Below are 12,215 nucleotides of genomic sequence, written 5' to 3'. Positions count from 1 at the left end.
AGTGGCCTGGTGGCCCATCACCATTGTCGGACAATCCAGACACAGAGCCAGCGAGCTGGGGTCTTAGCAATTAGCTCTGAGGTCTTGGCGAGTTTTTGCCCATTTGGGGCCTCAATTTCATCTTCTGAGAAATGGGGGATAAACAGTCTCTCCTCCACCTACTTTGCAGGGTTATTGTGAAGACTAGATAAATCTTAAGAATGCCTGGAGTAAGGGTCTTCCCTCCTGGCTCAGTGAAAAATTCCCCTGCCAATGCAGGAGATACAGATTTGATCCTTAGTCTGGGAAGATCCCACATGCCGAGGAACAACTAAGCCTGTGTACCACAACTATTGAGCCTGTGCTCAGGAGTCCAGGAACTGCAACCACTGAGCCCATACGCGGCCACTACTGAAGCCCCCGCACCCACAGCCCTTGCTTCACAAGAGGCGCCACAACAATGAGAAACCCGTGCAATAAAGAGTAGCCCCCACTCACCTCAAGTAGAGAACAGCCCACACAGCAACGAAGACCCAGCACAACCAAAAATAAATAAATAAAATTATTTAAAAAGAAGAGAAGAAAAAAAATATTTAAAAAGGAAAAAATAATTTTAAAATTATTTTAAAAGGATTCTTTCTTATTTTCTGAAATAAGAAATCTGAAAATGCTGCAGAAACCTAACAGTGTTATCAGGATCCCCTCTTTTAAATTGAAAAAAATAATGCTTTTTATTTGCCATTCTCCTCTGCAGAGTTCAAAGTCCTCAGAAAGCATAATTTTCTTGACAGAAGCTGACACTTTTCATAGACTTCTGCTGGGAAATCAACTGAAGAGGCTAGAAAACCTTTACACAAACCATTTTTAATTTTGGAAATAAGCTAATTGATTGATTGCCTAGAGCCATCACTGTGACTTTTAACGAGAAGATGTTCCTGAGTTGTCTGCTGCAAAGGGAGTCCCGTCAGTTGAACCACATTGTCAGTTCGAAAGTGCAGAGATATCTGGGATGGGTGTGGTGTGGTGTAGCCCAGCATCCTGTGGTTGCTATTTGGGTTTCGTCTTGGATTTAGTCCGGAGTTTGGATTTAGAACCCTCCTTGCGCTGTATCTCTGAAAAGACCAAAACAATTATTGTAGTAATAATACCTTATATTCATTAAGGACTTTTGATTTTACAAAGCATTTTTAAAATTCTGTCTGCATGAGTAAGCCCCAAGCTATAAACCATGTGCCCAAAATTCGACTCCACATTGGTTACTGGGATTGAGAATGTATGTTCTCAAAGTTTATGGGTAATGAGGATAGAAGAGAAAGAACAATATGTCTTCCTTTCTTCCTTCCAGTACATACCCCAAACTTAGGGGAAAATTTTCAAATAGAGCTGGGTATCCAGAACCCTCCCATATCCATGGCTGTACCCCTGTGTGTCTCTTGGTCCCTGTTCCCTCCAATCTGTCATGCACAGATCCTACACAAGCCTGCTGTCTGACTGCACCATGAAACGAAGCTTCTCAGTTGTCTGAGAATCCTTCTGACTGGCTGCAGCCATCTTCCTCCCGCATTCAACGGTCCCCTTGTTCACACCCTGTCTTGTCCCCGTTCTTCATCACAGGCCTCACTTTGATCAGAGACTAAGCCACATTCATCTTTGTAAACACCAAGCTCCATTCCTTTCTCCATCAATAATTCAGAACACAGTGATTTGCTGTTAAAAATAATGACATAAAAATAAATGTCTTCCTACTCCATCCAAATCTTTTCCTTACTCAGCATTCACAAGGCTCCTTCCTTCACTGTATGATTTTCCATTCCTTCACTGAACAACGATTAGGAGAGAAGAGATCTCCCTGCACTAACTCATAAAATATGACCCAGTATGTTCCATATGCACGTCAGATTGCTCCAAGGTATCTGCATGTGTTGTTTTTTTTCAAAGGAGCTGCCTGCTAACTCTAAGGAATGTCTAACTTGTGGATTTTTCAGAGAAATGTTTAGGTCACTTGCATGGCATGGGGATTGCCTTGCTTAGCAGCCTGATCCCCTAAGGTTTGCAAGGCTTCTCATCCTCTACTTTTGAATCCCTAGCAGTGACTCTGATGAGGGGTGTGGAAAGGAGGGAGAAGAGGGGTTGTATCCTTGTTGTGTGGGTTATTGTTTGCAGGCTGGGACCTAACTGAATAGTTATCCTCCACCTAAAATTATTAAAATGTTTTATTTTTGTATTTAAACTAGTCCCCAAGACTTTTATGGAAATGGACGAAACTAAAGTCACTCATCCCATGTTGTTAACACGAAGACCTTTTCTGTGATTTGCATATAGTAATTTACACCATGGGTGGAGGAACCTAATGGGCTACAGTCCATGGGGTCGCAAAGAGTCAGACCCAACTTACCCAACTTAGCAACAACAATCTAGGGAAGGTCTAGTTTCTAGATTATTGGGATAAAATCACACCACAATAGAAGATAAATTTTTTTTTTTAATTCATGAAAACTACCTCACATACATTCAGACCTAAGGCTAAAGGATCTTCACACCGGGAATGATTAACATTTTACCAGTTCAGAGTTAACAGAAGGAGAGAAAATGGACTCAGATTCCTCCTGCTCCAGTACTGACAGGATACAGCACAGCTGGGCCAGAGACTGTGAGTGACCGGCCAACTTACTGCTTTTGCTGGAGGTAGAGACAGAGGTGACAGAGAAAAATAGATAATAGATATCTGCCCAGTACCACCCCTGGCACCAGAAGCTGTCCTGGGAACAGACTGCAGGTTGAAGATGAAAGCAAAAATCAAAAAATAGCCTCCAATATTGGGGATATTAAAAACTCTTTGAGGGAAGATTACAGATTAATTAGAGATAAGAAAATGAAGAGCGAAATTCCTCTTCTTGTTGAATAAAGATTATTTTCATCATAGCCAATCCACCAAGTACTAAAAACTAAAGACAACATTCCCCATAAACCTTTAGCAACCAGAGACAATGTATATCAATGCTTAGGCATATTTGTTCTGGTCTTTTTTTCTAGCTTTAAAAAATTGTGATTATTTCCTTTGACTAGATTCTCAAGAGTGAAATTATTAAGTCAAAATACATGTATATTTTTGAGGCCTACCCATATACACTCTCAAACTGCTTTCTCAAAGAGTTATACCTGTCTGTCCACCCACAAGTATTATTTGTAAAACTACTTTGCGCCCTCTGTCCAGCACTGTATTCTTTGTTTTTAAAAAGCTTTGCCAGTTTTATAAGTTAAAATTGTATCTCATATTAGTTTATCAGTCACCATTGTTAGTCATTTGGATGTGTGTGTGTGTGTGTGTGTGTGTCTGGATTCCTAGGAGAAGTATAAACTAGTAGATCACCACGAAAAATAGTAAGCTCTTCTAAAATATTTATGACCCAATCAAGTTTTCACTCATAAAGTGAAGTGAAGTCGCTTAGTCGTGTCCAACTCTTTGCGACCCATGGACTGTAGCCCACCAAGCGCCTCCGTCCATGGGATTCTCCAGGCAAGAATACTGGAGTGGGTTGCCATTTCCTTCTCCAAATGAAGCAAAAATGAGAAAGCAATGCTCACCTTTTTTTGGAGATTTTGAGGATCTGTCTTGTGGTCTGATTTCTTCTTCTTCTTCTTTTTCTTCTTCTCTTTCTGCTTCATTTTCTTCTTCTTCTACTTCAGACTCCTTCACTTTATACTTCATCAATACTTCCTCTAATTCTTTCTCCAGTTCTTTATTTCTTATAAGGGTATAATGAAGTCTTTCATTCACATCATCAAACCTCTCCTCAGCTTGTCTGGCTCTGCTTTCGACCTCTCTGATGTTGACAAAGTCCAGAGAAACACAATAAAATGGAAAGGTCTGAAAAAGTATCTTTCAGATCTAGAAACTCATTGTCCGAAAAAGGTAGTGGGATGAGAAGAATATATATGAACAGCACAAACAAAGAAAGCAGCAGCATCAATGTTTAGCCAAGAATTGAGGGTCTAGGAGCTACTCTGGAAGGTAATGTCAGAGTTGCAGTCATGGTGCGATTTAAGAATATATTTATAATTTCTTAATGAAACTGACTTTTGGATATTTGGAATTCTCCACCAATAGCCAAGGAACCCTTTTCAGTGATTAAGCTTGGCTTCTCTATATTGATATAATCCAACAAGCAAACAAAATAGTGTCCCTTATTTTCCAGCACCTTTAAAACCAGATCTTACAGTAGCAAAAACCAGTTTGAAGTGTGCTTAAATAACTAGAACATGTATGTCTATATCTCTTCTTCTCATAGTTTCTTAGCCATCTTAACTCTATTGTCCTTCCTACCGTTTGGGTTATGTAACCTTCTTTCTTGCACACAATAGCTTCTTCTAGTTCCATTTATTTCTCTAGCTCATCTTTTAAAACATACTGAGCTGGATCACTCCTCACACTCTGTTCCCACCCTATATACACACACACACACTGGACTTCCTCCATCTCCAATGTAGCTGAGGACAGCTGTCCCTACTGGAGCAGTTTAATTCATTGCCTCCAGACGATTTGATGGTACCCATCCTGCTTGTAAGGAAAAAGGAAACAGGAGAACGAAAAATAAGCCAAGAAGTGTGCATTTCTCAGCTAGATCTCCTGGACAACAATCTCTGTCTTCTTACCATTTTGGTGTCTCATACTTACATTAACTTCTCCTGTGTGCGATCAAGTATAGCCATTGCTTCAAGATACTTTGGGGCCAATGTACCTTGATGAGCTGATTCTCTCTGACAAGAAAAGTATGTACTATGAATGAACTGAAAGTCCCAACAGTAAATAGCCTCCTTCTTCAGGATGTTCTGGACCAAGCTATCTTTTTCTACTATTCATATTTATATAGTAGATGATTAAACACACTCTTAATATGAAAGAAGAACAGGGATTTACTGTGGCCAAATACCATACCAGATTGCCAATTATTCATACTTAGGTGGATATAAAACTACATTAGAGTTGTAAAGAAGAAGCAGGGAAAACAATATCAACAAAAAGAAGCAGGGAAAGAAGAGAAAGTTTAAAAAATAAAGAGAAGGGCAAACATATTTCTCTAACCAAGTTAAATATCAAGGAAATCAATTATATTTCTCTCATTAATAATTTACTTCACTAAGCACATAACATTGCATAATCCAATCAAATCTTTCCATTTCTTAGGAAACTTCAGATATCAAAGTAGAGAAAATATATTAAAAAAAAAAAACCTCTTACTTATTTTGACTTTAAATATACTCCAGAAAACAAAATAAGAGGAAGACAAAAGAGAAAATTTAGAAGACAAAAACTATATGTGAAAATGAACATTATGAGGCATTTTTCCAGACCTGTGTACTTTAAAAAATCTCTTTTATCCACATTTCCCCAACAGAGACATGTAAAAGGTAAACCCCACCTTCTAGATGGAAAGGGGGACCTAAGAGGATAGGCAGCCTGCCATCATCACAGAAAGATCTAGTGGTTAAAGCAAAACCTTCATCTTGGCCTCTCCATCCTCAGTCACACATGGTACTGCACTACGCTCACTTTTTCTAAAAGCAAACCAGCAAAAATAAACTATCAAACGAGTTCACTTTTCCTCTAGCTCTTTTATTCTTTTGCTATTGTCTCAGTCACATGTTTTTCCCCTTTCTGTCTTGCCTCCTCTTTGGATAATAAATCTGTCCTTGTTCGGGCTGGACCAGCAATGTGGGTCACGTGGCCTCGCTTATACAGCACATACTACTAATTTATTTATTCTTTGAATCCAAAAGGAAGGTTTTTCACAGAAGAGGCTTCTGGAACTGGAATTCCACATGATTTGTACAGCGACATGAAGCAGTTTTAACTACAGGTGGAAACCAAAGTAGATCAGGACTGTACTCTGTGAACGGTATCTTTCAGCCTTCTGACTCTCCTCATTCATTCAAAAGACAGATATTTAGTTACAATGTGCCAGCGAAGCATTCCTCTGTTTTGAAACCACCAAGTACAGATTAATGTTTTGTGGTCCTTTTCAAATCCTTCAGTAGGAAATTCCCATGGTCCAAAATGCTGGATGGTTGGGTTTCTAGAATTATGGCCTCTATGTATGCCAAGGAGCAAACTTCCCTGCATCAGCCATATATATGGATACAGACTGTTGTTGTTTAGTTGCTAGGTCATGCCCAGCTCTTGTGCAACCCCATGCATCACGGCCCACCAGGCTCCTCTGTCCAGGGGATTTCCCAGGCAAGAATACTGGAGTGGGTTCCCATTTCCTTCTCCCGGGGTCTTTCCAACCCAGAGATTGAACTCACATCTCATGCTTGGCAGGTGAACTGGATTCTTTACCAGTGAGCTACCTGGGAAGCCCACTGGATATAGATGCCTCAAAGGAAATCACAGAGACTCTGCCTTGAGCCCTTTTTCCATATTTGAAGCTTCCTCTGGCTTTTACGCTCTTTCGCCCACTTAATAGAGACAAACACGGGCCACGTGGCCTTGGAAGCAACAGCATTGGGCCGTCCTTGTTTGTGCCAGCCTGCTGTGGCTTGCAGCTAGTCTCTCTGTCAGACTCCGATTATACCTTTGGCCTTTTGGGCTTGGTTTTCCTGAGGTCTGACTCTACTAATGGGCTTAATGAATTTTTGGCCGTGCTGGGTCTCCATTGCTGTGCAGGCTTTCTCTTGTTGCGGCAAGCAGGGGCTACTCTCCAGTTATGGTGCACGGGCTTCTCATTGCAATGGCTTCAGTAGTTGTGGCTTCAGGGCTCTAGAGCACAGGCTCAATAGTTGGGGCGCACAGGCTTAGCTGCTTTGCAGCGTGTGGGACCTTCCCTGACCAGGGATTCAAACTTGTGTCTTCTGCATTGGCAGGAGGATTCTTTAACACTGAGTCACCAGGGAAACCCACTAATGGGCTTTAGATTGGACTAACATCTTTAGCTTGAGACTATTTCAGGGAGGATCTGGCTTCAGACCCAGTTCCTTGGAATCCAATGCTCAGTACTGAATGCCTGGCCAGCCACAGTGACCCTGTCAGCTTTGGACATATTTTCCGGACCCACCAATTCCAAGAACCCTTCCCTGCTGCCATTAAAAGATGGATAATTTGGTCACTGCTCTTAATACCTACGCCGGGGATACACGGTACTGTGGAAGGAAAACACAGGTTTCTAAGCGCTTCCTTTAGCTCAGTGAAAGAAATATGGCTGATCCTCCAAGTCTGACCCCTACTCTTTCTTTTTTTTTTTTTCCTACTCTTTCTTTCAAAGGAGTTTAGAGGTAATCAGCAAAAATCTCCCGTCTCCCTCAAATTTACAACTCTTTACAAACAGGCAGAACCTGTGGTTTGAAGGCAGGCCTAAAAGAGATTGTTCCTAACATCTTGCTCGTTAGGGTAGCTGAGCCTTAGGCAACCCAGTTCGTGCAGCAGGGGGCAGTGCCTGGGGTCAGCTGAACACTGAGGGTAGCCTCCAGGAGAGTTTGCTGAATTTAGTCTTCCCATACCTCCACCCGTCAGCGAATTGTTACAGAGTTCAGGCTGCTTCTCCTCCAGGGACAACTTTGAAATGATTCGCATTCAGAGAGGGCCACAAGGGGTGCCCTGCGGCAAGTTCTCAGACTTGATTAAATCAGGCGGCACCTTAGGATGCGCAGAGGCAGAGTCAGGGCTGCTTACTGGGGTCACTTGATTCACCAGTGAAATCAGGAAGTGCCAGACAGGATAGTGCCTGAAACAGGCACAGCAGGCGGAGTTTTGTGCACGGTTCCTGCTTTGAGTACAGTCTTCAGGAATCCCACAAAGTCCTAATTTCCAGCTAAGTGAAGAGAGTTTTGAATAATTGATAGTCCATCCCTCTCCCTCTCCTAGTTACGGTGGACATGACAAGTTATACCTGCAAACCACAAGGTTTTTGCTTCTCTGTCCCTTCTTTCCTTTTCTCTTTCCTTCCCCAGTGTCAATCAAACTGCCTCCTGGGAGCTGTGTTTGCAGACCATAAAAAGAGAGAGCCACTGCCCAATAGAACCAGTGCCTTGGATCTGTAGCCCTGCTAAATGGTTGCTACACTCTTAGGGCCAGAGGCCAAGTGTCTGTCAAAAAGAAAAAAAGAAAGACAGGGGGGAAAAAACGATAAAAGAAAAACAAGCAAACAAAGCAAAAGAAATTTCTACAGTGGAAGTTTTAAAATCTTAAACTGCCCTCAGGGAGCCCCGATGTCTTTATGAATGGAAAGAGCACAGAGCCAAGGCCCCTCCTGCCCCACCGAATCCACAGCACAGTCCACATCAAGACAGCACCCTTCCCCCAGGCTCCACCTCCCACCCTGAATCTCTGACCTCCTCCAGGTCAAGGATCTTCATTCTCTGGGTACCGACGTCCCCAAAGATCAACTTTGTCTTCGCTTGCCTAGCACACAGGGCCCCTCTGTTTGAGCACCTGGTGATTCCTTTCTACCTGTGCAGTGGTCCAGTCACCACCCCTAGGATGAATGTGATTCTCCCTTATTTCAAGGAACTTGCAAGTACATCTGGATGGCATTTTAGTCCATTTTAGGCCTCAGGGTCAATGAGAACCTGGCCAGTTGGGTTTTCAGGGATCTATGGTAGAACATTAGCAACTTTTCAAAGCCGAGAGATAGACTTTCTGGACCGCATCGTCCTCAGGTGGGCTCGCCACACGGCACCACACTGTATCAGATGGAACTGTGGCATCCTGGCGCAGGAGCCCTACACTATCAAAGACAAGCACCGCACCCTCCATTTTGCCCCAGGCTACAGGCTTCTGTTTTCCTGGCTGCTTCTCGCCACACTGTAGGCCAGACCCTGATGCCTTGCCAGGCTTCCCAGATGGCACTAATGGTAAAGAACCAGACTGCCAATGCAGGAGACACAGAGACAAGGGTTCGATCCCTGGGTCAGGAAGATCCCCTGGAGGAGGACACAGCAACCCACTCCAGTATTCTTGCCTGGAGAATCCCATGGACAGAAGAGCCTGGCAGGCTACAGTCCATGGGGTCGCAAAGAGTCGGACATGACTGAAGTGACTTAGCACGCACACTGATGCCTTGCCAGGATAGCATAGCAGGGCTTTTACCTCAGGGGAGAAAATCTGGGGTAGGAAGGTTTTGGGTGGGACTGGTGGGGGGTTCTCATTCTAGTGCTACCCTTTGTTTGCTTTTTTAGAAAATATGTCTCATGACATTGCATTTGCATCGTTTACCCCTACATCTTTGCCTCACAGTCTTCTCACCTGATATGTGTGCATGCTCAGTTCAGTCGTGCCGGACCCTGTGACCCCATGGACTGTAGCCCGCCAAGCTCTTCCGTTCATGGGATTTTCCAGGCAAGAATACTGGAGTGGGTTGCCATTTCCTCCTCCAGGGGATCTTCCTGACCTAGGGATCGAACCTGTGTCTCCTGCATTGGCAAGCGGATTCTTTACCACTGAGCCACCTAGGAAGCCTATCAACTGACATATTAACATATAATTTTAGAAACTTGTTAAAAAGGCATTACTTTGGAAGAATGTGATTGCAACCCCCCCAACCCCCCTGCACCACTCTTTCTCCAACTTCGCCTGCTCCTGCCTAACTCTCCACATCGTTTCACCCAGTTCCTCCCAGAGTTGGAGCCTATTTCCTACAACCTCCCTTCACATACATCCCTGCAATCTGCCTCTACTCTGGACCATGCAGCCACTTTAGTGATCTAGCTGCTATCCACCAGTACCCTCAGCACAGCTCGCCATGCCTGTTCCTACTCAGACGGGTCAGACTCCTAGCAATGAAATGGTTCTTAACTTTGAGGTTGAGAAATTTGATGATGTCTATGGATTTCCAGCACATCCCCTTGCTCCCCAAGAAAATGCACAGTATGACTATACAGACAGAATGTTGCATACCATTTTCAGGGGGTTAGTGGGATGAAGCCCACCCAGAGATTCCTAAAGTCATGGCATCCTGTACAGAGAGATACAAATCTAGAGCTAACTTAAGTGTAAATGATCCTAGAACTTTTTGTGAAGGAGTTTTAACTTTGTTTTCCTGCTGAGTTTCCATAGCTACTGTCTAAAGGTTTCCAGTTCCTCAGGAATTCTTGTGGTTGCTGGTATGTTCTTATCACAGTTATCAATAGAGTCTGTTGAACAAATACATTTTTTAAATTGATCAAATATTGACCATAATATTGTTAAGTTAAAGAAAGGGATGAAATGCTGATTTTAAAATGAGTTTTAAGGAAGAGAATGAAAAGTTTTTGTGAACAAACAAGAGTTTTTCCAAGGATGATGCTGGGAGAAAAATAAATCTGGAAAATATATTACTTAAGCGTTCTCTTAGAAATGCTAAAAGTTATGTTAGATCCATATAATTTTTACATAATATTAAATTTTCTAGTTTTGAATTTCGTAGCTGAGTTGCAGATACATACCCAAGAAGACAATGCATCTGTTCCATATAGAGGTTGGGAATGAATATTTTCATCTTCTCCAATGACTCGAATGATTTTTTCCTTTTCTGTGGATGTCGAAGGTTTCTAGGGCATAGAGATACCACAGACCTGTTAGTGAGCTGGTGTGTGACCCAGTGGCAGGGCAAGTTGCCTGGTACCATGTCTGAAGCTTTGGTTTTCCATTTGTTTTCATCATTCAGGAAGCATTTAGAAGACTTACAGGAAACACTGTGGGAAAAATTAGCGGGGATAGGGAAGTGGGGACAAAGGGAAGTAACTGTGGAACAAAGAGGATTTCTTTCAGACCTCAGGAACTCATAGGACTGTGGGAGAGATAACCAATAAAATAATTATGGTCTACATGATTACTGTGATCATAAAGGTAAGTTCCAAGAGCTATGTGTACCCAGAAAAGGGCCCTGCATTTTGTCTAGACACCTTAGGTTTTTGTTATTTTTTTTTTTTTACAGTGAAATGACATTTGAAAGCTGAATAGGAGTTTGTAAAATAGGAAGGAAAGGGCCTGAACTCAGATGTCAGAAGAAGGGAAGGAGGAGATTTAATAGGTATGACAGATTTAGTGGCCAAAAAATAATGTATTCCATATATTTTGCCTTTTATATGCCAAGTACTATAACAGAAGAAAAGCAGAAAATGCTGATCAAAAGAGGCATGGGTGTTATACAATATTTTTATTCTTTTGTACAGTACGTAAAGTGAGTAAAGGATGTATGTCATGGTCTGGGGTCATGCCAATATTTAAACTATTCACAGCAAAGAAACACCCCAGGGAAGTAAATTAAGACAAAATGGAGAGTAATCATGAGTTCTGAAAGAAAAAGAAAATAGTAGTCCACCCAGGAATTACAAGGGCTCTTATGGCAGACTAAACTAGGTCTGAATGTTGGTTCTGCCACTTAATAGCATATGGTATTCAGTACATCAGTTCCTTTTTGAGCTTCAGTTTTCTTATCTGTAAAATGGGAACAATAATATTTACCTTGAGGTTGTATTATGTAAGTAAGAGATAACATGCAAAGCATATAGGCCGTGGTAGGCACTCAATTATTGGTAGTTATCATTGTATTTTCATTATTATTATTATTACAAATGCCCCAATAAGGGTTATTTTTATTATTAATGCCATGGCAGGGGTGGAGACAGGATAAGGAAAAGAGAAGTGTGGATGGCCTGAGGGGAGTGAGAAAAGGCAGCTCAGAGTGGGAGCTGAGGAGTGGAGACCAGGAGTTTAAACAACTATTTGAAAAATATGGCAATGAAAGGATAAAGAAACAGCATCAGAGTGAGAGGTAGATTGTGTAGTTATCAGTTGTATAGGTGAATGAGGCCAGTTAGGAAAGGGCTGAATTTAGAAAGGAAGAGGGGCACCCTATCCTTGGAAAATAAAGACATAACTGTGCATGCAAGTATGGGTAAATCTAAATGAGGCTTCAGCAATACATGAACCGTGAACTTCCTGATGTTCAAGCTGGTTTTAGAAAAGGCAGAGGAACCAGAGATCAAATTGCCAACTTCCACTGGATCATGGAAAAAGCAAGAGAGTTCCAGAAAAATATCTATTTCTGTTTTATTGACTATGCCAAAGCCTTTGACTGTGTGGATCACAATAAACTGTGGAAAATTCTGAAAGAGATGGGAATACCAGACCACCTGACCTGCTTCTTGAGAAACCTGTATGCAGATCAGGAAGCAACAGTTAGAACTGGACATGGAACAACAGACTGGTTCCAAATAGGAAAAGGAGTATGTCAAGGCTGTATATTGTCACCCTGCTTATT

At 42.1% G+C, this 12,215-nt stretch overlaps 1 protein-coding gene across 1 annotated transcript in view; it reads right to left on the bottom strand.

Moving 5' to 3' along the window:
- Positions 1-860: 860 nt before the first annotated feature.
- The window catches only part of AXDND1 (axonemal dynein light chain domain containing 1), an 80,153-nt gene continuing 68,798 nt past the window's right edge, over positions 861-12,215 (bottom strand). The window contains exons 22-27 of the mRNA XM_010850253.1: positions 10,396-10,500; positions 4,655-4,737; positions 3,565-3,803; positions 2,831-2,948; positions 1,566-1,686; positions 861-1,091 (exon numbers count right to left, since the gene is read on the bottom strand). Coding sequence (XP_010848555.1) covers positions 861-1,091; positions 1,566-1,686; positions 2,831-2,948; positions 3,565-3,803; positions 4,655-4,737; positions 10,396-10,500 — 897 coding nt within the window. The remainder of the gene's footprint in view (positions 1,092-1,565; positions 1,687-2,830; positions 2,949-3,564; positions 3,804-4,654; positions 4,738-10,395; positions 10,501-12,215) is intronic.

Source organism: Bison bison, unplaced genomic scaffold (genome assembly GCF_000754665.1).
Source record: "Bison bison bison isolate TAMUID 2011002044 unplaced genomic scaffold, Bison_UMD1.0 scf7180017864289, whole genome shotgun sequence".
NCBI classification, from domain to species: Eukaryota; Metazoa; Chordata; class Mammalia; order Artiodactyla; family Bovidae; genus Bison; species Bison bison.
Note: the sequence above shows the minus strand (reverse complement) of the source record. Positions and strands in the feature narration are given on the sequence as shown.